At 43.5% G+C, this 25,354-nt stretch overlaps 1 protein-coding gene across 9 annotated transcripts in view; it reads right to left on the bottom strand.

Moving 5' to 3' along the window:
- Nucleotides 1–22,067, bottom strand: part of SYNCRIP (synaptotagmin binding cytoplasmic RNA interacting protein) — a 35,333-nt gene extending 13,266 nt beyond the window's left edge. For 4 of the 9 annotated variants that reach the window (XM_074990938.1, XM_074990939.1, XM_074990942.1 and 1 more), the window contains exons 1-9: nt 21,926–22,067; nt 20,003–20,162; nt 19,014–19,132; nt 18,712–18,819; nt 14,625–14,738; nt 14,360–14,536; nt 8,941–9,076; nt 8,011–8,216; nt 2,926–3,075 (exon numbers count right to left, since the gene is read on the bottom strand). In XM_074990938.1, coding sequence (XP_074847039.1) covers nt 2,926–3,075; nt 8,011–8,216; nt 8,941–9,076; nt 14,360–14,536; nt 14,625–14,738; nt 18,712–18,819; nt 19,014–19,132; nt 20,003–20,162; nt 21,926–22,042 — 1,287 coding nt within the window. In that variant the 5' untranslated portion in view covers nt 22,043–22,067. Of the gene's footprint in view, nt 1–2,925; nt 3,076–8,010; nt 8,217–8,940; nt 9,077–14,359; nt 14,537–14,624; nt 14,739–18,711; nt 18,820–19,013; nt 19,133–20,002; nt 20,163–21,490; nt 21,656–21,925 lie in introns of those variants that run through there. The other 5 variants (XM_074990941.1, XM_074990940.1, XM_074990946.1 and 2 more) reach the window with 5 other exon arrangements.
- Nucleotides 22,068–25,354: the final 3,287 nt, after the last annotated feature.

The raw sequence follows: 25,354 nt of genomic DNA, 5'->3' as shown, positions 1-25,354 counted from the left end.
ATTTTAAGAACAGCGCACACACAAAGGTTTGTAATGTGATACATGTTTACTGCAGGACATTCAAAAACTTTTAACATATTTATTTCCTCACACTTTACATGTGTGCTTTTACAACTGTCGTTGTGACTTTATCTCCTGAACCCCCTCTCTCTCTCTGGAGGACGCCAGAGGGAGTTTTCCAAAGTTCTGAGGTCATGTATTGTTTGCCATTTAGATATGAGTGGACTGTTTTTGTGCTTTTAGATATTCACCGTTTATAAAAAACGAACAAACCCACCCCTCAGGAAGTTTTTTTTTTTGTTTTTTATTTTGCAATTATAGTGTTGGGACCCACAAAGTTGTCTTTAAAGAGCTCGAGAGTCACAGTTTGCAGACCCTTGGGTTAGACTTTAGGAAATAATTCTATCAATTGTTTAGGGAGGTTGTGGGATCACCATCATTGGAGATTTTTAAGAACAGGTTAGACAGGGATGGTTTAGGTGGTACTTTGTCCTAGCATGACTTGAGGACTTCTCATGGTTCCTTCCAGGTCTGTGATTCCATAAAACTTCATATTCAAAACAAAAATTTCCTAAGCTGTTCTTAATTTCTTCCACTTACAATTGTGGATCTACTACTGCATCCTCTGCAAATGGTGTACCACAATTCAGCTCTGGAATCTCTAAGATTCACATTTACAATAATGTGGCAGCAGTAGTGATTAGATTCAAACAAAAAATGTGTATATAAGGAAGCACTCCTAAAGCCAGAGAAATCTTGGTTTTGCTCTTTTGTATTTTTATTTATGAACTTCTTAGTGATCAGATGCAAAGAGAAATCTGTACCTCAGCCTCACATAACAGAGGGGGATATATTCATTCTAGCTATAAAATAAGTATCTCCCATCAAACTTTTGCCAGTGAGTTTTAAAGAGGAGGATTTGAGAGATCCTACCACTTTCAAGGATCTTTCGCATTTCAGAGGAGACACTGCGTTCAAGGGGTATATGTATGATAGGGATTCTAACTCCATTATTCCAAGCTATCTGGACAAACACAAAAGGTTGCATACCTATGTGCCTCTTCCACTTCATCATAAGGTGTAGAAATCTAGCATGTGAACAACTCTACCTGTCATTCTATCCAATGAAAACAAAACACAGAGGAAAGGGAACAAACAATTTATTCCTGGATTTCTCCTTGAGAAAGTATATCCACAAGGAGGAAGGGAGAAAAGGAGAAAGTAAATACTGACTAGGACATCCATGTCATGAAAGGAAACAGTTAACTCCACTCTTAGGAAATTGAGTTTTTCCCTTTGTGTTTCAGTGCTTATGATTTTTTAACCCCAAAGAAACTTCCTTATGTTTGACTATAAGTTGAGAAAGTTCTAGCATCCCACTCATTACCAGAATCTCCTATTTTTAGTGGCTAATAGTCAACAACATTAACAGCAATGTACATGACCAGCTCATGTAGTATACAAAATTCTATGGAAAGCCCCAACATGTAATTTATGTCCAAGATCTTTTTCTGAATTTAAGGGCAACCCGAGCCCCTCTTCCACCCGCCTCAGTCCATATGCACACACCCTTTACTTACCCCCTCTCCATCCTCACTCATTCCCATTAAGCTGGGGAAGAAGATTGAGAAGCAGGAGGGGGTCGGGGTGCTAGCTCTGAAATGGGGTCAGGGCCAGGGTTCACAATGCAGAGCGGAGTTCTAGATGGTGGTACGTGGTCACCGGCAAGGCAGCACTTGCCGTCGACAGCTCCAGGTTCCAGGCCAGAAAGGCTGAGGCCGTCTTCCTGCTGCCCTGGCCCCACACCACTTCCAGAGGAAGCTAACACACATGTGGTGGGTGTTGAGGGAAGGGCCCATAGCTCTGCATGCTACCCGTCTCAGCTGCCGCCATGTCCTCAGCTTCCAGTGGCTGAGAACAGAGGGGACATGCTGGCAGTCAAAAGCAGCATTCCAAGACTTATGTTAACTCCCCCACCCCCTCTTGGGGCCTCACTAGCAACTTCCTGGAGTGATATGGGGCTAGGGCAGCCCTACTTCACCCCACAGAGATCACAACTGACTAGAAGAGTCCTGAGGATCAACTAGTCAAGCACAATCAACCTGCTGGTGACCACTGTGTTACATACTTCTTCATACTGTATCCAATTTTTTACATTTAAACTTTTATTCATAACATCTATGCACGTATCTAAGTCAGACATGGGAAAAAGTACCCAAAAAAAGACACTTGAGCAAAAGTGCAGCTGCTTTCATTTCTTCTCCATTATCAGCCACATACTGGTATTAGATTTCATTCGTATTGTTGTGTTACCATCAGCACATCATCACTCATCTGACCAACCCTCCTCCTTTATGCAGGCTTGGGACTGGCATGGAATCCCTAGAGGCTTGGTCACCAGAAGGCATTATATAGGAAGATACAGCTAAAAGAGAACCTACTGCAGAAGGTTATACAACAGAAGTTTAGCTATTTGGGCATAGCTGCTAAATGAGTTGAGCCAGGCCAGGGATTGAACCAGAGCCACATGTGGGGGGCGGTGATGAGCCAGACCGCAGGGTTGAACCGGAGCTGAGCTAGAGCCACATGCAGGGGTGGTGAGCTGGAGCCAGTGTACAGGTTGAATGGGGGCTGCGGGGCTTGAGCCAGAGCCTGGGGAGGCGGCGGCAGCAGGATTTTGAGTTGAGCTAAACTTGCAATCGTGAGTTAAGTGCAACTCGACATCGTGCATTTTGAGGGTTTACTGTACAATGAAGATGTGACGTGCTTTTACTGACATAGTTTTCAGGGGAGGGAATGCTGGTGATTTGTACTTAAGTACAAATGAACACACATACCCCCACACCACAGCAGGTGTACTTTTACTCAAACAACGTTTTGGGTACTTTTCCACCTCTGGCCAAAATCAAGAGCCTTTTATCTTACCTTTACAGCACCATCCCGTTCATCAAAATGAATGAAAGCATAATCTTTTAGTTTCTTCACTCGCTCTAGTTTTCCAAACTGACTGAAGGCCTTTTCTAGAATTTCTTCCGTTACAGTATTGGCAAGATTACGTACAAACAGCACCTTCACCTAAAAGGTGAAAAAGTCAAGTTATACAAGGTTTGTCTAATACAATTAAAAAGTTCAACATGTTAGAGCTAGAGATATCAAAAATATTAATTCATGTATTTATATGCAATATTGTACAATGAATTTGAAAAGTATGCTGTCTATACAGTTGGATAAAATGATTTAATGATACTGAACAATCAGTGTTGGGACTGAAACAAAAATCTTTTTTTAATGGTTTCAAAAAGTAAAGTTAACAGCTAAGGACAGTTATTTGTAGAAATTAACTACTCAAAATATTACGAGCTTAAGCACCCATCAGGGTAATCACTGGGCATGCTTTTTCACTGCTTAACCAACTGCCTCTATCAGGTACCTTTGAAGGTATTACATCAAATACTGCCGGTTAGAACAGGGGTGAGCAAAGTGCAGGGAAAGGGAAAGGGACATAAAGCATACCCAAAATTGCCAATCGGGCTGGATTGCCTAAGACAAGTTGGGGGCAGGAGCTTCTAATTGAAGGGACAAAAAAATGGGACCAGAAATAAAAGGTTTGCTCACCTCGGGTTACAATACACTTTTACCGTTCTATGCTCTCTTTTATCACAGACAGTAAGAGGACAAACTGAAATGCAAACCTTAAAGCTTAGCAACATTACCGGGTAGAAGAGAAAGTTGCATAAAGCTTGGTCTACATTAGCACACTCAAGTCAGCTATGCTGTGCAGGACACAATGAAGCAACAAGAGCATCCACCCAAAGCCAACGAGAAGTCCTGTGGCATGTTATAGACTAACAAAATTTTTGAAGCAGAGGCTTCCGTGGGCAAAGACCGACTTGGTCGGATGGACTTCTCATTTTTTTGCAGCTGAAGACTAGCACAGCTACCCCTCTGATACTTGTCACCCAAAGCCAGACACCCTCATATTGGATTAAGACAAAGGTCGGCAACCAAAAAAGCAAGAGCTATTTGCTTGTTTTAATTTGGTAAGGCATTCAATAATTCAAGTGCCACAATGCATATGAATACGATATGGTCCTTAAACAATGGCAAACCACACTTTTTCTAATCCCTATTTTAAGGGCAGCACACACACTTATCTCACAATGGACTGCACATAAAGAAGAAGTTATCCGATGTTCTGAGATCAAATACAGTTCGCTATTTAAACAGAAGTTGTTCACTGTTGCACTTTTAGACATTCACCAAAACACTTAAAATAATCAGGGAGGTTTTATTTTTTTGTTAAACTTTGCAATTATAGCATCAGAAGCCACAAAGAAGTCCTTAAAGAGCCACAGGTTGCAGACCCCTGGTTTAAGGCACACCATTGCACAGCCCTAGTGTGAATGTACTAATGTGTAGGCTATCACCATTGACATCTGTGAAGACTCATCACATAAAGCTCACTCAAGCCATAAGCCTCTTGCTTGCATCTGAGTATCTTCTCTCCTGCCCACAAATGCTCCTCAGCTCAGTCCACAAGTTTTCTATCAAAAATCCAACTGCAGAGGAATGACTAACACCACACACACATACACAGTCTGCCACAGCCCTCAGTAGTATACTATCTCAGGTTGCAGTGAAACTACAGTAGGGTGTGCAGACAGGGGCATGCACCATGGCTTTAGCAGCAGCACACTCCAGAACATGCTGCTGTGGGGAGGCAGAGGGCTTCTGTGTGCTACACGAAAGTCCTCCTTGCATTCACCACCCACCATTGCTACCATAGGCCAAATCAGAGCCATTGTGGGGGTGGGGGTCCCAGTGACTGCCTTCTCTGCGGAATGCAGTCAAGCAGAATGACATGCATGTCCCCCCCCTCCCACCCACCCAAGTGTGCCAGGCAGGTGCTTCTGTCCCATCCCTTGCTCCCTCCCTTCCAGACCACACACTCAAACACCTCCTGCACCCTTCTTCTCGCCAAGATCCTGTACCTTCACTCTTCTCCTGCACCCTCCTTCATGCCCAAACCCCACACTACCACCTACAGCATACTCCTGGCACCCCCTTCCAGACTATACCTCTTTCCCCACACCTGCATCCTAACTCCCACCTAGACCTGCACTCCCATCTACAGCCCACTCCTGCATCCTACCCTCCCTACGCAGACCCTGTACCCCAAACTCATGTCTACACCCAACCTCTTGCCCAAACACCATAGCCCCTGCTCCAGCCCACTTCCAGCAGCCCTCTCCCATGCACTAAACCCCTGATTTTGTGCCCATCCTGCAACCAGGGGGTGGGGGCAGCACAAAATCAGCTAGTCTCAGTTGGGGGCCTCTTAAATTTTGTCTGCACTATTTTATATTGGGATGCTGAATGCCATTTCCATTACCATGCAGAAAACATTAATTTAAGGAAATGTTCACGTGTATTTGTAATTAAATCCAGTATTTAAAAAAAAAAAACAAAAAAAAAAAAAAACTAGGACTTTTCCTGTTATGAAAATATTACCACCACAATCCTCAATTAACATGCCTAACCAATCATATACTCAGATTCCTTAGATTGCTAATGAGACACCAGAATGCAAAAATCCAACTTCTCATGCTTACAACCTCAACTTCCCCCTCACCTAGGTTAAATCACTTCAGGCATATGATTATAAGATGTCTTGCCTTGAAGTTTCCATGATTTGTAGGAACTGTACATATATGTAAGGCACCCTGAGGCCCAGCCTACACTACAGACTGATGTCAGTATAACCATGTCGTTCAGGTGTGGATTTTCCATACGCTAAGCAATGCAGTTATGCCAAACTCCTGGCAGAGACACCATTACATCAACTGCAGGGCTTTGCTCATCACCATAGATAATGTTTCCACTAAACACCACATCAACTTAACGGTACCGGTGCCACTGAAGTGCTATATACTCAGAATAACTAACAGCAACCTTAACTGTAAATTAGCGTAAGAAAAGATTTTGTTTTTCTTTATTTTGAAGAGCATGAAAACATAAGTTTACAGATGGGTATTCCTGCTCTGGCAGACATTTTAATGCCTACAGTAGAATAATTCAACTACTTCAGAGTTCCATACATCTGCATGTGCTGTGGTGCAAGAATTATGGCTGGATTTGGGCAGGGAATGTAGTAAAGGAAGATACTTTTCTTCATGTTCGATACGGGTCAGGAGGGTGGCCACTCCCTCAATCATCCTCCCCACCATGCACACACTTCATCTCTCTACAGCCTTCAGAATGAGACATCCTTTCTCTACCTTTCCCAGTCCTCTCCATCAAGCAGTGTCCCGCTTCTGCGATTTAAACTGGAATCTCCATTCATGGGTCCCTTCGTCTGGTGCACTAAGTCAATGGCACTCCTGATTTGCTCCTTTCCTTGACCTTTTCCTATCATCCTCCTGCTCCACACAACTTTCAAAGTGTTTTTAGTTTAGGCAGGAATCCAGGACATATTGCTTTCTCTCATATACCCCAACTCTGCCCTAGAAGCTTGCTATCCAGTTCTTTCTTCCTATCCATGCTATCATCTCTTCCTACTCATCTGGTAAGTTTTACCAGCAGGATTCCTCACCAATGATCACTGAAAAAGTCTGATGGACCAGGGCCCCTTCTCTTGTGATACAAGACTGATCATAGGGATAAGCTGTTCTACAGAAGAAATGCCATTTTGTATGCAAATTATCTGCAAGATTCCCCATTCCCTGATATTGAGTGACTAAAGTACTGGGCAAGAAAGCAAGAAGGGATTAAAGTTGGCAGGCAAATCAGTCTGAGGGCAGGCCTTCGCTTGGGGAGAAAGCTGACTTAAGATACACAACTCCAGCTACTTAAGTAGCATAGCTGGCATCGACCCCCCTTAAATCCAACTTCTGAAATATCCCCACAGGAGAAACTCTCATGTCAACTTCCCTTACTCCTTACATCCCCGTGGAATACCAGAGTTGACAGGAGAGCAATGAACAGTTGATTTGGCATATCCCTAACTAGAACTGCTAAATCTCTGCTTAAGTGTAGACAAGTCTTAAGATTCTACAGTTCTTCTAGAAGTCACTGTAAGATGAATCCTGTTTGGCTTGCCAAACAGGAGACCCCACCCAAGTTACCTTACTAAGTCCATCCTGCTAACCAGCCACTCAATCAGGTAAGTAGAAAGGCAAATGGGATAGTAAAAAAAAAAGTAATTCAGAAATGGGCTTTGAGAGAATTATGCTAATGGCTGGGCAATGAAATCAAATAGACAGGGCAAGGCAACTTTTGAGAATACATGTTTCCAGGTAAGAATCAATTAATCTACTTCAGCAAAATATAAATCAGGACAAAAAAAAAAGAAACAGTTCCCTTTGCTATTCAAATGCTCTCCAAACTTGGTATTTTTATATGTGAACTTTGTACTCAAGAATGTTGCCTCTCCTGCTTCAGGGAGTTTGAAAAACTTAAAAAAACCCAAACCATTGCCACCATGTAAGAAAAGTATCTGCTTGACTTACAAAAGGCTAGTTTCTTAGAGTCTAACAAGGATTTAGAAAATTCAGGTTTATGTTCCGTGAAGTAGTACATTTCAAGAATTACAGATATGAAGTTCCATGTTCATTTAATAGCGTTAAACCCTGTTGTACAGGCTGATCCCAATATTCCTACCACTTACTTTCAATCAAATTCTTAGTATGAAGCCACAAATAGCCTTGATTGTGAAGCAAACACTATTAGAGTGTAGGCAGATTACAGGAATCAGGGCAGATCTGTTGCACTGGCAGTAAGAAGATCATTCACCCCCAACCCAAGTGATAGTGATTAGTACTTACCAGTGAAATTCCTTTCAAAACCGTGCAAGACTATTTTAATTTTCAAGTGTTTTAGAACATATTCACATCTTTACAACTCTGCTTTAACTCACCTATCAAGTGGTATTTCAACATATGGTAAATATTTCTGATATTAGCACCATGACAAGCGATGTAGGTATATGGTATTTCTCAGTTGCTTTATTACCTTTGCCATAACTTCAGGATCTGGATCTTCTATAGGGTCAGCCCATTCAACTGTAACAACATTTCCCCAGACTTTCACTTTTCCACTCATTAACCTACGTCTGGCCTGAGCAGCAGTTTTGTGATCTTCATATTCAAGGAAACAAAAGCCCCTGTTCTTTTTCTTGTCATCAGGTTGATGATACAATATGACATCTGTAAGACCCTCTGTGAAATTAAGCAAAGCATTTAAATTTGGCTTCAACAGATGTGTTACACTACAAGATAAAGGCATCATCCTACCTAAGGAAATAAGTTTTATAATGTGAAAGCATAGATGAGCTTCAACAACTGGAGTAAAATGCCAAGACACACTTCCATACTTATAGCATCAATGGACATAATTTCTCCTGTTCCATAAAAATAAAATTGTGTTAAGACTTCTGAAAGTCTTCCTTCACATTGTTTTTTTTGGATGCCTTTGTGCAGAAATAACCCTTCAGCATTAAAGTCAGTCAGTAACTTTAATTCACTAATACCAAGGACTCAAAAGCACAGAACTCTCTCCATACTGGTTAAATGTTGCCTTTATAAAACAGAGATCAGTCCTTCGATAATGAAAAAAACTTTGGTGAGTTGCTGAACAATGCATTTATTTGAAAGAAACCTTCTTATATTTTCCAACTATTCATTAAGCTAAACAAGTATATAATCTTGGTTTAATTACAGATATTCAAATAAAAGGACATATATATTATTCCAAAACACCACAATGGTGCTGATACATCATTATTGCTGATTCTTTCAAGTGTGAAGTCTGAACACCCAGGACAAGGCTAAACGTCCTCCATTTAAAAAGATCATCATCATTCAACATAAGCTGAAAGATGGCAAAAAAAAATCGACCACACACATTTATTTTAATCAATTCTCAATATGTTTACTAACTTACCTGTTACTTTACTAAATTCTTCAACAATCTGTTCCTTGGTTTTACTCTTAGGAATAGAGCCAACAAAAAGCCTATTATTGGCCACAGAGATGCATACACCAATGTGTTTTCCAGAACGAATTTCATGATTATTGTACTGAAAGAAAAACAGACAACAGTAATTTATTACCAAGCTTTCACTCTTCCCACTCAAAGCATCTATAGCAGATCTATCACTCCCCTGCAGCTTTCATGAACAGTGAGGTACGAAGCCTTTGAAGGCTGTGTGCACCAAACAGGTACTAGACTATCACACTGGTGGTAAATTCACATTATTTGCTATAGGTCCCCAGTTTCAGCCCACAACTATCTTTTCCCATGTCTTAGTTTCAGAATCAAGCTTTATTGTCTGAAGAAGCTGTCTGGCCCAGACATCACAAGATGACGTGCTATGCAGGGGTAGGGAAACCAAGTGCCTGAAGTCCAGATCTCACCCAAGGCTTGCCTGGATCCAGTCGATGAGGCTCATGGATCCAACCCTCTGCCCCCAGCATATGGCCCACTGCAGGGTGGGAGGTGTGGAGCCAGGAAAGCTAGAGACTGATCTGGCCCATGGGGTTTGCCTGGTGGGAGAAGTGGCTCCGAGCACTGCCGCCCTCTTTCTTTTCCCCCCAGCTGGAGGACTGGCAACACCTAGAGATCAATCACAGCATTGAGGGACACAGATCCACATATGTCCCAGGGCAGTTGTGCCAGATAAGCACCCCTCCACCCACTCCTGCACTCTCCCTCCCAGATCACAACCCCCCAGCCCACTCCCGAACCCTCCTCTCTTCCTGACCTGCCCAAACCCCAGCCTGCTCCTGCATCCTCCTCCCCAGACCCCACATCCCTAACCTGCTTCCTGGCAGCCCCCCTGACACTGAACCCCTAATTTTTGGCCCCGCTCCAGGGCCTTGGAGAGGCCCACAACATCCACCTTGGCTCTGGAACTGGTGTGCAAGGGGAAAGAAGAGAGCTGTCTTATTGTTTTTTGGTCTGAAAACATGTCAGTGAGGGTTTTTATTTGTGCTTCTCACTTGACAGTTTTTTCTGTGCGTCAGTGGCCCTCCCAAACCAAAAAAGTTTGCTCATTCCTGCCCTGCGCAGAACTACAGCAGTTGGAGTTTTTCATACCTAAATTGTTGACAGTAAATTACTGCTTCCAGTCACTCCAGAGAAAAGCCGCCCCCGCCCCACCTAACCAACTCTAAGCTCTTCTTAAACTGAATTAGGCTATGTCTATACTGGACACAGAAGTCACCCACCCACCTATACACAGTTTTAGCTACTTCAATTGCATAGCTAAAAACTGACTTATCAGCCGTTGACTGCCACATGTCTATACGAAGAAAGGTCAACAAGAGCATTTCTCCCATCAACCTTCCTTATTCCTTGCCTCTTACGAGGAGTTCCAGGGTTAACGCTGACCCCTGAAAGCATCATTCTGCGTGTGTGCAAAATGAAACCCCAGTAGTCCGACCCTAAGCGGTTTCATCTTCCACACTAGTGTAGCTCTAGTCTTAGGCATATAAAAGCACCTATTTGGGTTCAGATCAAAAAAATATTTCAACAAGTTGCAGTCCAAGAAAAGACTACTATTGAGACAACAACTCCTCTCATACGGGCCTTGCATGTATGCAGTTTGACCTCCCCAATTCAGAGAGAAGTTTCTGAATAAAATGCTACACCAAGAGACACAAATAATACGCAAATTACCTATTTTCCTTGCAAGCACTGCCATAGGCTGCTCTTCAGATAGAAAAGTTAGCATTTCTTGGCCAACAAAGTGCAGTTAGCTCACTAGCCATTCCACAAGTTGTATTTTGTTTTTTTGTGAGTGACACAATTCATTTGTCTTCTGTAAGACCAAAGTTCTCCTATACTTCCTCTGCAATAAGCGCCTAAACTTTGCTAACTCTTTCAGATTTTGGTAGCTAAGTTCTGTGACACTGCTGTAACACCGATTCCACATCTTGCTGAACATTTTTACCAATGTCTCAGTCATCTACAATGTACTAAAGTACAAAGTCTCACCCATAGAGAAGATTCTCATTTTCTATTGGTCAAAGTGGCAACTTCCAAGTAGTTAAGAAATATCCCCAAACTAAAGTCTAAAAAGAATCATTAACAACATCTGTGGCTCCTTTGCACAGGATGCACGCTTGAGAGAGGTCAATGAAGCTCCACAGAGAGACTGCATATCCACACTATAGTAGCATCAGGTATTATACCACTGATAAAAATGTGTTCTATGTTGCAACTACTAGGTATGGTGTGGTTTCACAGAACATTCAGATGAACGGCCAATATCACTCAAAGCTAAAAGGAATCCATTACTTTAGAAGTCAGATAGCCTGAGTAAAAAAGGCACATTTGATTGAGGACTACATATTACCATTCAAAAGGCCCTTAAAAGCTTGATCAGCATCAAGTTGCGCCCCAAAAGTACCTTTTACAAGAAAAAGTATTTACAAAATTTAAGGCAATAGGAATGTTTCTTATTTCAAAATTAAAAGCTTTAACATGCATTCCTAAAGCATCTGCAGCTCAAAGCCATTACAGCAGAGTGCTAATTTAATAAGAAATCTTAACAGCTTACTATCAATGTCCTACCTAAAGGAAGTAGAAAGCAGCAGCAGCATAGTTAAAAAAGCAAGTTTGATTTCTAGCTTAATACCTATGAGTAGATGTTGAACCTTTTTATTCTGACACCCTCAGGGCTCAACCCATGCCAAACCAGAGAATTTGCTGAACCACAGGAGGTCAACATAGTCTAGCAGCATTACCAACACTTCCACTGCTTATTAGGGTCTTAGAAGACAATTAGAGGTAAATTGTAGCTAAATAGCACCGAACACTGAGAGCCAGGAGTGATAGCTGTAAGAAAACTTCATGGGACCACATAAAACTTGACCACACCCACAATAAGTGGTCCTCTGGCTAACTACAATCATGCCAGATTATGGATGTTGCCACACAAGAAAGTGTTCTGAATTAGAAAGATTTCACCTGTATTATAAAAGTACATAAAATTTAAAAAGTGATTTGTAAAGTGTCCCTGTCAACATACCACCTATAATCTTACATTCAACAGGGTCAGGCCCAGTATTTAGGATAGGAAATTGCCATCGAACAGAGACAATAGAAGCAGCACTGCCAATTCAACATATTTATTCTTTCTTCCAAATCAGTTTTGAATGAATGCCTGCAATGCCTGCAATGAATGCCTGGTATTAGATACACTACTGCTGAAGTGTCTTTTGGAAGCATGCAAGACAGATCTTGAACACTTGTAGGGAATCTTAGATGACTGTCCCACTTCTTTCTGCATATTAAAGGTACGTCTACACTCTGGATCTGCAGTGCTGCAACTGATGCACCAAGTGTTTGTTACTGGGTCTGATAAAAATACATTAAATCTATGGAAGAACACCTTCCCATCAATTTGTGTATTTTACCCCCCACCCCGCCCGAGAAGCATTAAGGGAAGTCTACGGGAGACACTCTCCAGTGGACACAGCACCCTGTCGCCACTGCAGTAAGGGGATCTAATGTCAACTTCAACTATGTTATTTACATAACTGAACTTGTTTAACTTAGATCAATTTACTGTGGCAGTGTAGGCCAACCCTCAAGCGCATTAATCCAACAGCTGTGATGAGACTGGAGTTGTCATTGCACCCACCTAGAATTCCAACAGCAGTTTTAGTTAGTGTATCCACTTCCTATATGGAACAGTAAAAGTTATACTACTGTGTGCACATTACACAAATTACTTGAAGACTCCAGTGGCTAATCTCTTCAATGTGAGCTACCAGTGGTGAGATGTCACCAGTTGTGCATTATTACAGAGTTGAATAAAGCCATGCTAGCAATTATGTGGATTTTTGCAATAAGAAACTTTTCTCCTCAAGCAAGCAAAAAGGTTTCTAAAATGGGAAAAGTATAGAATAAAGGGCTCTTTCAGAGAGCTGCCAATTATTCTTTAAATCTTGCATAGCAGAAGGATAGTCCAGGACACATGGCATACTGCAGAGTCGTAAAAACTGATTAAAATATTTAACCAGTTAAACTATTAAAATTATACTATTTAACTGCAAAGAATCAGCAGCAGGGGACTGCACCAGCCTACTGGGAAAGGACTGGGGGGGGGAGATCTGACAGCACTACACAGTCAGTTTTCATAGTTTCTTTGTTGGTGAGTAGCATCCCTCTGGTACAATAATCTGAAGACAGCTCATGCAACAGGCTGTTTTAACAGCAAAGCTGAAACAGAAAGGCAACAAGCAGGGGTATGCATGACAATGTGGATTTATCCCAAGCAAGTTGTTTGGTGTTATCTTTCAGCCCACTTTTTTTTTTTTTTTTTTTTTTTTAAAAACCAGCATAAATGGAGAAAAATCCTTGTTTTTAAGTTATGAATTATTAGAAGATTAAAAGTTTTGATAAAATACATTTTAAATAATTCATCTTAGTTCCTACGATTTCCAGCTGTCTGTTGGGACAATTTAGTATCTCGGCATCAGGCACAGTTCAGATCCAGATCTCACTAGGCTAACAAAAACCTAGAATCACGCTGGATACAACATGCTCAACACTGAGAACACAGTAACATCATGCAATATTGTCCAGAAAAGTAGTGAGTGGCCTAAGATTGTATTCAGCCTCAAATTGGAGTGGCGGGAGGTGGTGGTTAAGAGAAGCCTGGCCAGAACATACAGCCCAAACTCAGGGGTTTTATTTATGGAGAACGGAGAAGACACACAGTAGGTGGTTCACTGTTCATGATGCACATCTGAAAGACTGGGGTCCAACTTTATCCCTCAGTAGTTTCTACTTATGTTCTAAGTACTATGTTCTTTCTTTCTGCAAATTACAGTAATCTCTCCAAACAGTTTTGAACAACAGATAGTTTGCTATCATCAACAATCTCAGGTGTCTCACAAATTTCAGTAATTTCAGTATCTTTTCAGAAGTTACCTACCTTACAATAAGCGTGATTCTTCAACATACTGGTGTTCTATGTGGATCCCACTATCAACACACATGTACAAAAATGTGTATGACACACCAGCAGTGGGACCCAAACACCTGATTTAAGAAACTCTTTTGAAAGAAAAACAATCCAACGTAACCCTCCTCAAATACCTCCTCTTGTTCAACGAATTATGCATCAAGGATTTTTTACTGTCAATGTAGACTTCTGATACAATCACAGGTCATGCTAGCAGTGCATCTAGTGCAATGTAGTGGTCAGTAACAATTCAAAGGTGCAACAGACTATCTACAAGCCCATTATGAGCACGACCAGGTCATAAGGGAATTCTGTAACCACTAACTCTGATTATAATTGTTTATGGGTTAGAGAGTGGTCTCATCAGAGACAAATGAAACTTACCAGTTTAACAGCCTCCTGAGCCGCCTCTTTAGTACAGAAAGTGACAAAAGCATATCCTCTGTTTAGACCAGTCAGTGGATCCATCATTAAGCGTAGATCCCAGATAGACCCAGCTTTCTCAAATAATGGAACAAGTTCATCTTCAAATAAGTCTCTTGGAATCTTGCCCACAAATATCTAGGTAACAAACAAATTTACATGTATTTTTAAAGTTATGTTATAAGAACAACCCACTTAAACCCTGTATAATATTTCTCTTTATTACCTCTGTACCAACAGAAGGTTGTTGTCCGGAATACACAGAATCTGGAGGAGGGCCACCATACTTCCTCTGTCCAGTAGTCACATCAAGTGTGTAGCCTGTTCTTTCCAAGAGTGCCTTCAATAAGAAGTTGAATGTCTCAGGTCACATTCAATTCCCAATTTACTCGAGACAAACTGACTACAATATGTAATCATAAGAACATAAAAAAGGGCAAATGGTACATCTCAGTATCCTTTCTTCCAACAGTGGCCAATGCCAGACACTTCAGAGGCAGAAAACAGAACAAGTCAATTTACTGAATGATCCAGTCTATCCGCTTTCATCCAGTTCCAACTTCTAATTACCAAAAGTTGAGGGCTACCTAAGAGCATGGGTGTGTCCACTTTACCATCTTGTCAAACAGCCATCTAGGGATCTACCCTCCACAAATTTATAGGAATGGCCATATTGGGTTAGGTCATACCAAAGGTTCCCCCAGCCCAGTATCCTGTCTTCCAACAGTAGCCAATGCCAGCAGCTTCAGAGTGAATGAACAGACCAGGCAGGTCGTCATCAAGTGATTCATCCCATCGCTCATTCTCAACTTCTGGCAACAAATGCAAGGGATGCTGGAGAGAACTGTTTTGCATCTCTGTCCATACTGACAAATAGTCATCGATTAACCCATCACCCATGAATTTGTGTGGCTCTTTTTTCAAGCTCACTATAGTCTTGACCTTAACCACATCCCCGGAAAGAATTTCTGTAAGTTAACTGTGTTTTGTAAGAAGAAATAATTCCTTTTATTTGTTTTAACGCTGCTACCTATTAGGGGCCATCAAATGAAACTAGTTCTCGTATTATGAGAAATAAACAACATTTCCTTATTTACCTTTGCCACATCAGTGACTATTTTATAGACCTCCCTAACATTCCCCCAACCCTCCCATCATCTTTTCCCCCCACAAGATGAGAAGTCTCAGTCTTATCAGTTTCTCTTTGTACAGAAACAGTTTCATACCTCTGATCATTTTGATGCCCTTTTCTGTACCTTTGCCAATTGCAGTATCTTTTTTGATGGAATGACCGGATTTGCTGCAGTATTCACAATGTGGGAATGCCATCTAATTCTATTTTTAACCCAAATACACTTTTGGTCTTCACAACATCCCCTAAATAAGTTCACAAGTCGAATGTATTGTGTGAAAAAGTACCTTGTTGATGTTTGTTCTAAATCTGCTGTCTGCAAGTTTAACTGGGTGAGCCAAACATTTATTGTTTCATTTGTCATGTGAAGGGGTAAATATTTGCTTTCATGATGCCCTTTAATAATTGGCATCTATGGCTATTTCCACGTTGACGTTATTGCTTTGAAACTTTCAATATGCTGTGGCTAGGTTTACACTACAGAGATCTAAAATCAGGCCCCATGAAGACTGCTCTATCGAAAAAAAGGGACTGTGGAGCCTCTTCACATGCATTCTTTCAAAAGCAGCTTTTGAAAGAGGGTGCTCTTCCTGAAAAGAGAAAGGAAGAGTAATTTCGAAAGAAGTGCTGAATTCTTTCAACTTGCTTTTGAAAGAATGATGTGTGTGTGTAGACGCTCTGCAGGATCTTTTCAAAGAGACCTCTTCTTTCAAAACACCCTTCAAAAGAACTTGCTAGTGTAGACAGAGACTGTAGGTTTATATGCACATGAAACAACTGTTGAAAAGTGTAACAATACTAAATATTTTAATATGATTATGCTTTGGGTTAAAGCTTGACAATTTGTTGCAAGAAACAGAAAAGGTGCATTTTCATGAGATTAGATCCTGAAAATTTAATTTTCAAGGTAACAATGATACCAAGTCAGGCAAATGGACGCTCACTAGTCTATCAAACAGACATCTCAATAGCCAGATATACTTTGTTTTGGTTTGCACAATCCTGAACACGAACACATATGTTCCCATTGACTCAATGAGACTAGCCACGTATCATGTTAAAACGCTTAAGAGCATCTGAAAAACTGGAGCATTATCTCACCTGCCAAACACAGATACTACTTCCTTTCTCCCACCCTTTATCTTGTCTATTCAGATTACAAGCTCTCCGGGATAGGGTCTCTCTCCTACATATAAGTACAGAACCCCAGCACAAGCAACTGACTGTGGCTTGACCATCTGGATAATAATGCAATAGAAGTAACAGGTAACAGACAAATATAGTTTACAATTTTAATTTGATATATTAAGGCAAACCCTGGTTATCCAGCATAATCAGGACCAACCCACAGTCAGATAACTGAATATGCTGAATAATCAGGGAGGGAAAAGGGACACGGGGGTGAAAGGGGGGGGCCTGCCAAGTCCTTTCTTCAGGGTGGGCAGATGGCTAGTGGGGGGCGGGGGAGGGCAGGAGCCGCATGGGATACTGACTTCTCCCCAGCTGGCTCCCCAGCCAGTTGTCTGGGGAGGGCTGCTGGCTCAGTGGGCAGCTGCACCCCACCCAGGGCAGGGTGCTCCAGCCTGCCAGCTCCAGAGTGGCTACCAGCTTCCCCAGGGCCAGCGGGGCAGGCTCAAAGGACAGGCAGCCACGAGTGTCCCCAGCACATGGAGCCCTAGCCAGCCCGCTTGCTGTCCCTGCCAGCCTGGGCAGGGAGCCTAAGCTTGCCTGGGCAGCAGCCGCTGCTGACACCAAGGCTGTTGGCTTCCGGTGAGCCGGCTCCCCAGGCCAACTGCCCAGGGCAGGCTGTTCAGCTGCTCAAGGCTGAGGCATATATCTCTCACCCCCGTTACCCAACATTCTACTGTATCCCACATCGCCCCTGGCAGTGTCAGATAAAGCAGAGTGTGGAGAACCAGAGATGGGATAATGGGGGTTTTACTGTATCATGAGTCTCTACATGGACCAGATTTGTTATAAAAGTGTTGAGTAATAACTTCAGTTTTTTCTTCATTATAGAAATAATATTGTCACAAACAATAAAACATCACCCTTGAGAAAAAGGGAATTACTTAATTTAATTATATCAAGGACACGTTTGTATAACTGGAGGCATGCAGTATATGATTTTGAAGGGTATGGCACTGGCCTGCTGTAACTAAGAACAGATAAAAGCTACATTACACCAAGAACATTAACATAATTAGTCTTTAAACTACAGACAAAATCAGAGCCTGAATAAAATACAAATTCAAGTCAATTTTAAGAAGCAGTGATAGAAAACTTTAAGAGCCTGCTGGGATTTATAATTAAGGCACTCAGATCACAGTCCCTTTTTACCCCATTTTCAAACTGAGGAAAGTAAGAAGTTCTCAGAAGTACCCTACTACTGGTAATGAACATATGAGTTCATCCTTCTACAATCATGCAAAAACAACCTATGGAGAATAAACCAGCCTCCTCTCTCTAACCATTCACTTAGAGCATCCTTGGTAATGCATCACTTTTAGCTTGATATTGGAGGATCCCTGATATAAATGGACTTATGAGTTAATTTTTCTAGCACATCCTTCACTAAGGAGACAGTCTTCTTTGCACTGCAACTGTTTTTGAAATTTAAGTTAAAAACTTTGTATCTAATTTACTTGCAGATCATGGGATTTACAATTGCACTAACTCAAACCCACTACTGCTACTCTACTTATGTTACTAGATTTTGTTATTTAAATCTGAATAACAAAGAAGAAATTTATGCTTAACGAAAAACAAGGTGTATGATTTGACCTTTTTATTGGAAAAAATCCCACATTTGACTTGAGCAACAGAACTTTGTGTCGAAACGTTTGCCCCTAAATATGGAAGTGCAGCACGTTACTTTTTAAGCTGGAAGAGGAATGTCTTATTATATACAAAAAAGCAACCTTTAAAAGGTATTTTCACATTTTATATTTTAATTTACTTCAAAATAAAGTAAGCAAGTTATACAGACTGGATTTGAAGAATTTGCTACTGTTTACTTAAAACAGTTTAAAAGTTCTTAGCTCAAAATGCAAATAAGATACTTGTGATTACCAGATTAATGAATGATCTGAAATTTCACTAGGCAACACAGTTATTGACAACTGGATTTTTTCCCAAAAGGATCACTATTATAATTTACTTTACAACTTCAGATACGTACCTTAATTTTTGCCTCATCTGGTCCTTTGCTAGAGTCTGCCACCTTGGTCCCCTGTTTTTCTCTCTGTCTGTATGTCTTCATGACTCCACATAAAAAGGCACTTTTGTTCTGAAAAAAGTTGATATTTTGCATATTTTTAGATCTGAAGTTCAGAGCCCAATTTGTTTTTAAGTGATTGTCTGATCCTAACTGCAGAAAAGTTCTACATCAAAACACAGAGCACTAAGAAGACTTAGATATAGTTCTTGCCAAGCTAGTAGCAGTTTGGTCTTCCAGTTACATACTAAATTGCTTAACATTACCTGAACATGTGAAAGATCACTGTCTTTAAACTGCTGAAGTACTGCCAATGCACCTTCTTCATTAAATTCCTTTAAAGCTTCAATAGCTCTTTCATCTAGATCACTGTGTGCAACTAGCCCTAGGGGAAAAAATTTTACTAATTATACTTGAGCAGCAATCTCTGTTTAACCATATTTGTCAAATTTTAGTAGTCCAAGATCAATCGAGTTCCTGTAACAGTGCTCCTATTACACAACCTACCATTCCTCCTTTTAACTCATTCACATGATAAAAGTGATTTCTATTTCCCCATAAGAATAAAAACATATTTACTGAAACAGTTCCTGTATTCATGTACTTATTTGAATACCACGGGGCATCCAAATTCTACCTGGACCAAAATTATTTTCATTAGCCTGAACCAAATACAGAATTGTTTATAAACAACAGAATTTAACCCTGAACACCACAGTAACTCGGTATATTGTAAAATTGGGCCATCAACCTCAAAGACACTCAACCACTCAAATTGCTACCACAATTCAAGATCAAACACAATGTGTAAGCAGCACAACCTTCGCATCCAAAAGTCCAAATACTAAATCCCAGAGCATCATCCACAACAAGAGAATACAGCCAGTGCCTCAATTACTAAAAAAAGTTACAAATACTAATATGCACCAACCACATCACCAACTCCTGCCAGGAGAAGTAATTACCTACACCAGCCATTGCTATTGTCTCATACCTACCCATCTGGTTTATCTACCTCCTTCCTTCCCAACTACCCACTGTACACGTGTCTTTAAAGACTGGTCCCAGACTTACTCAATGTAATACCATTAATCAGTTAAAGTACTTAATTTTAACAAAATCCATAAACCAGTACTAAGATACAACTGCAGTCCCCATACTTTTGGAAACCACAAAAAGTTGCTATTTTAGCCCAAAGCCAGAAAAGTCCAATAAAAAAACCAAAAAGTGTGATTTTGCAAGTTTTACATCTTACCTGCAACGTAAATTTCATCTAGTTTTTCAGCAACTTTCTGTGGTAAACCAGCATCAAGCAATGTCTGGAAATGCTCAGAATGGGTAACTGCAGCAGAAGTATCCATGGGCTCTTCAGTACCATTCCCATTAACATGTTCAGTAGCCATGTTTCCAGATATCTGTTCAAACGCAATAAGCATCATAATTAAGCTAGAAATCTTCAAGCAACACAATTCAAGAGACAATACATGCAACCGCCTACTCTATGCTTCCAAAATTTCTCAGACCACTCCCCTGGTATTTTCATATAAAAAGATCCACAAAAATCCTCACAAGACAGTACCAACATAAGGAATACCCTAAACACCACAGCACAATCCAGCCAGCCAGCCACTCTGACTCACCTCCCTCTCTGTCTCTCTAACACACTCCCTAAGAAACCCTGAACAAGTTAGAAATGGAGCAAGACGCCAATGGCGGGGGAGGAAGAGCAAACCTGCCACATGCAGCAGCCCCTACCGCGCGATACAGTCACTGACACTGACTGCTGTTTCCACCTCGATCACCTATCTCAAGCCCACCATCGCCTACAGTAAATCACAGGCCATCCCGCCTGGCCGTGCACGGGGTCGGGTCCACCCCGCCTCCCCTACAGGGTCTGCCGAGCCGGCAGAAGGAACAAAGCGCTTTCCAGTCCGCACCCACCCACGGGGTCGGCGGTAGCCGCCATGAGCCCAATGGAAACACGTGCTCTGCTGCGCGTTCAGATGTCCTACAACTTCCTCCAGTGACCGACTTCCCCCTCCCACCCTCAGAGGAGCGGCCTCACCCCCCGACCCCGGCCACCCCCACCGCTCACCCCAGCCCCCGGGACGGCAACTGCAACGCCCCGGGCCCGAGCTCGCCACTCCAGCGGGAGCTCGCCGCGCCTCCCTGCGCCGCCGCCGCCGCCTCCCTCCGCCCTGGAACAATGCGCCGGCCCGGCCCGGCCCGGCCCGGCTCCCGCGCCACGCTGGGCAGCGCCGCCGCCCGACCCCCAGCCCCACGAGCCATAACACACGCGGCTCCAACCCGCACGCCGGGCGCCACGGCCGCAGCCGAATGGGCCTTCGGCTGGCGGGCGCCGCATGGCAATGAATGGAGCGGCCGGCCCGGCGCTGCCGGCAGGACAATAAGGGAGAGCCACGCGCCGGGGCCTGGAGCTCGGGCTGCCCGTCCCCCACCCGGTAACAGCCACGAAAGCAGCCACCTCCCCCCGCCCATCCTGCAGCAGTTGCCAGCCGGGCCCCCGCTCTCCGGAGCGGCTCCCGCGGCCGGGCCCCGCGTGGTGCTCCGCGCCCGCCCGACTCCATTTTCCAGCGAGCCGGCTCCCCTCTCCTCCCCGCGCCCGAAACCCCGAGGCCCGCGCCCGCCCCACTCGTGGGGCGCTGCTACTGCTGCTGCCGCCGCCCAGAGGGGGCCCGGCCGCGGAGCCGGCCCACCCGCCCGCCGCGGCCCGCGGTCTGACCTGTCGCTGTGGGGGCGAAGGCCGGGCGAAGGGGCTCGGGGCGCGGCTGGCGGCTCGGCGTGCGGAGGAGCTGCCCCTCTCCGCTCCCGCGGCGTGTCCGGACAGTGTGCTGGAGCTGGCGTAAAATGGCGGCCGCTCGAGCGCTCACGCCGCTGCTGGCACCAACCCCAGCCCCTTCCACTCGGCTCAGGGAGGGGGGAAGGTGGAGAGGAGCCGCGCGCGCTGGCTCAGCCCCAAACCCGGGGTCTCCCAGGCAGCTCCGCAAGGGTTATCGCCTCGCCCCGCCCGCTAGGCTGCCAGCGCGCGCAGCCGCCTGGTTCTCCCCTCCGCCCCCCCCCCAGCGCTGTGCGTCGCCCGAGAGATGGGCTCCCTGGAGCTGCCCCCCCCCCCGCCCGAGGGTGTGAATGAGCGAGCCCGAGCGCTGCCCCTCCTCACCCGGCGGCCCGCCGCTGCTCTCCAGGGGCCGAGCGAGGACGCCCTGCCTCTGCGCCCAGCATCGGGGACGGGGCGGCCTCCGCGCGGCGGCCTGGCAGCTCCCCTGGCTCCCGGCATGCTAGGAATCCCGTCCGCCCGCGCGGGCGAGCGAGTCGGCGGCGCGCCCGGCGCGGGGAACGCGGAGCAGGCCCGGCCCTGCCTTGCCGCGCGTCAGCAGCGCCGGAGTACGGCGCTCTCAGCGCTGCGCGGGGTGAATGACAGCGCGGCCGCCGGGCTCCGGGCAACCCCAGCCGCGCTTTGCGCGTGCGGCGGCAGCGGGCTCCTGGCTCTGGAGCTGGAGAGAGAAGAGTCGCCGAGCTTAGGCTTAGTGAGGGAAAGGAAATGACCGTCGCCCCTTTCCTGTTGGAGCTTCTCGGTCTCTCACTCAGCGACCCCTGATTCTGCGTTTGGCTCTGCATGGATCGCAGTTAGCCGGGGGCTTCCTGCGGGCTTGCGACTCCAGGATGGGGCCAGTTTCGGAAAGTTTGTCAGTCTGATCTGGGTGGGTTTCGGGCTGAGCTGAATGCAAGGGCGGCTAACGTCCAGGATGGGTTTGTGGGAGATGCGTAACTCATGCGTCCGTAGCGCAAAATGAAGAGAGATTTCAGCGCCAGAGTTTTATTTTACTTAGGCTATTGAAACTCCGGAGCAGGTGGCATGGGAGGGGATTCTAATGTTTTATGCGGGTTAAGTGAGAGTGTGCATGGTGTCCCGTGAGTAAGCCCAGGGGAGTTATAAAGTTGGTCTTAAATTGCACACGTGGTTTTCTTTCTGGAGGGATGGTTAAGACTGTACATCAGGATCTGTAACCCCGAGCGCTAAGGGTATGTGTGAGCATGTCAGATGTGCATATTGAGGCGCTGCTAAAAGGGGGAGAATGTTATAGACAACTTTTTTTCCCTCCCTTTCTGTGCTTTAATAATGTTGGAATCTTGTGGGTGAGAGTGAATGAGTTGTCAAAGAAGATGAAAAGTTTATACATTTCAGGGTTGGCAAAATAAAGGCATGTAGAGTATGTGTTGTACAGGGACCTATGGAGCAATGTTAGAAGAACAGAATTAAGGCTGCCTAGGTTGGTTTTTAAGTATTGCTCAATTCAGTGTTCTGCACGTAACCTTAACTCTGTATTAAGGTGTTTTTTGCTATTTAATATAGAATTAGTAAGAACAATTAGGTCTAACATTTCTGAACTAGGGTCTCATGAACATCAATTGGATTTCTATAACTAGCAAAGTCACATACCAAGCAGTTGCTTAAATTGTAAACCCTAAGTTTTCCATGTCCATACTGTGACACCTTTCACCTGTATCTCATTTAAGACATCTCACCTATCATGTTGTATAGTATTCGACACATTTAGCATCCCCTCATGTTTAGCAGTCATGTATTTATCAAAACAAAAAAGCAGTCAAGTAGCACTTTAAAGCTAACAAAATAAATTATTTTGTTAGTCTTTAAAGTGCTACTTGACTGCTTTTTTGTTTTGATAGTATATAGACTAGCATGGCTTTCTCTCTGTTACTAAAGTCACATAATGTTCATTTAATGCGTCCAATATCATTTTAAGCTTCCAGGATGGGTTGTTTTTTGTTGTTTTTGTTTTTTTGTCCCCCCCACCCATCTTAGATGGGTGCTTTATCACATATTGCATCTTGCTTTTACCCTGATAGATTAAGAGGTATGGGTACATGCCTTCTCCTGTAGACTACATCTACACTCTGATATAAATTTGATTTTATTAAATTCAGTTGTATTACACTGGGTTTATAAACTTGAATGTGAGTATCCTCACCACCCCACAAAGTTCAGTTAGTACTGCCACACTGAATCACCAAACATCAATTGTTGCACCAGTGCATTGTGGGAACCTATCGCAGTTCCATCAGCCTCATAGCATTCTGGGGTTTTTTGCTGGTGCAGGATGGGGGAAAAAAATGCCCTACAAGTGGTTGTGGGTATGTGAAGTCATTTTCCCACATAACATTGCCCTCATTCCCCTCCCGTGAAAAGCAAAAGGCCATTTTTTCAGAAGGAAAGAAGTAAAAGTAGGGAATCCCAGGTGAAAGAAAACTGAATAGGCTGGCTTAAGAAGGTGACTGAACCGTGTTAACTGGTTGCTCAGCTGCTTCTTCCCAATTGAAAGAACATATTTAGCTATGACTTTTACCTGATCAGCCAACTAGTGCGCCAGACAGGGGACTGTCATACCCACATGCCAGAATAACTGTGTGCCCTGAAGGAAAGCCATTAAGTGCAAAGGAGCATACAACTAGTACAGACACATCCTGTGGGGGAAAATCTGTTAACTGAGATTCTGCGTATCTTAGTAAAGAGAAGAAGGACAGAAGCAGGTAAAATACAGGTAGGAACTGAAGAGAGAGTCAAATAAAAAAGAGTCCTACTAATTGAACCTCTCTAGTCTGGCACTCATCCAGCAACATCTGTGGTCTAGCGTGATTGTAATTAGCCAGATGTCCATTTATGTGTGCACAAGTTTCCTGTGGTCCCAGGAAGTTTGTTTACAGCCGGCAGTCCTATTTCTTAGTTTTCGGTGCTGTTATTTAGCTCTAATTTACCTCTAAAGGTTTTCTAGGAACCCAATAAGCAGCGGAAGTGTTGGTAATTCTCCCAGACAATATTGCCCACCAGGACCAGAGCATTCATCCAAGATTTCTGAAAGAACTCAAATGTAAAACTGCAAAACTACATATTGCAATTGCAGAATTACTCATTGTGGAATGTAACCTATCACTTAAATCAGCTTCTGTACCAGCTAACTAGAGGATAGTTAAAGTAACACCAATTTGAAAAAAAAAAAAAAATAGACTCCAGAATTGATCCTGGCAATTACAGGCAAGTAAGCCTACCTTCAGTACCAGACAGACTGGTTAAAACTATAGCAAACAAAATAATTCACAAACATGCGAACACAATTTCTTGGAGAAGAGTAAACATTGCTTTTGTAAAGGGAAATCATGCATCACCAATCTATTATAATCTTTGAGATAGGAATAAGGGGATCTCGAAGCTGCCGGGGTCCTTTCGAAAAAGAGCCCTGTCTGTACGAGCCGCGTGGTGGGGAGCCGCATCAATTTTGATGTGCTGCAGCTGCTGGCATTCTAATGAGGCACTGAATATGTATTTCAGCGCTTCATTAGTAAACTTCGAAATGGCCATTTGCATGGCCATTTCGAAGTTTTGGGCATGCGTAGACACAGTCTTTAGATATCCCTGGTATGCCCATCCTTTGACTATTGTATGGGATTCTGGTTTCCCAGTTCAAAAAATAATGAATTAGAAATGGAAAATGTACAGAGAAGAGCAATAAAAATAAGAGAGATTAATAAGACTAGAACTGTTCAATTTGGAAAAGAGATGACAGAGCAGGGG

Source organism: Carettochelys insculpta, chromosome 3, assembly GCF_033958435.1.
Source record: "Carettochelys insculpta isolate YL-2023 chromosome 3, ASM3395843v1, whole genome shotgun sequence".
NCBI classification, from domain to species: domain Eukaryota; kingdom Metazoa; phylum Chordata; order Testudines; family Carettochelyidae; genus Carettochelys; species Carettochelys insculpta.
The sequence above is the reverse complement of the archived record's forward strand: the minus strand, read 5'-3'. Positions and strand labels throughout refer to the sequence as shown.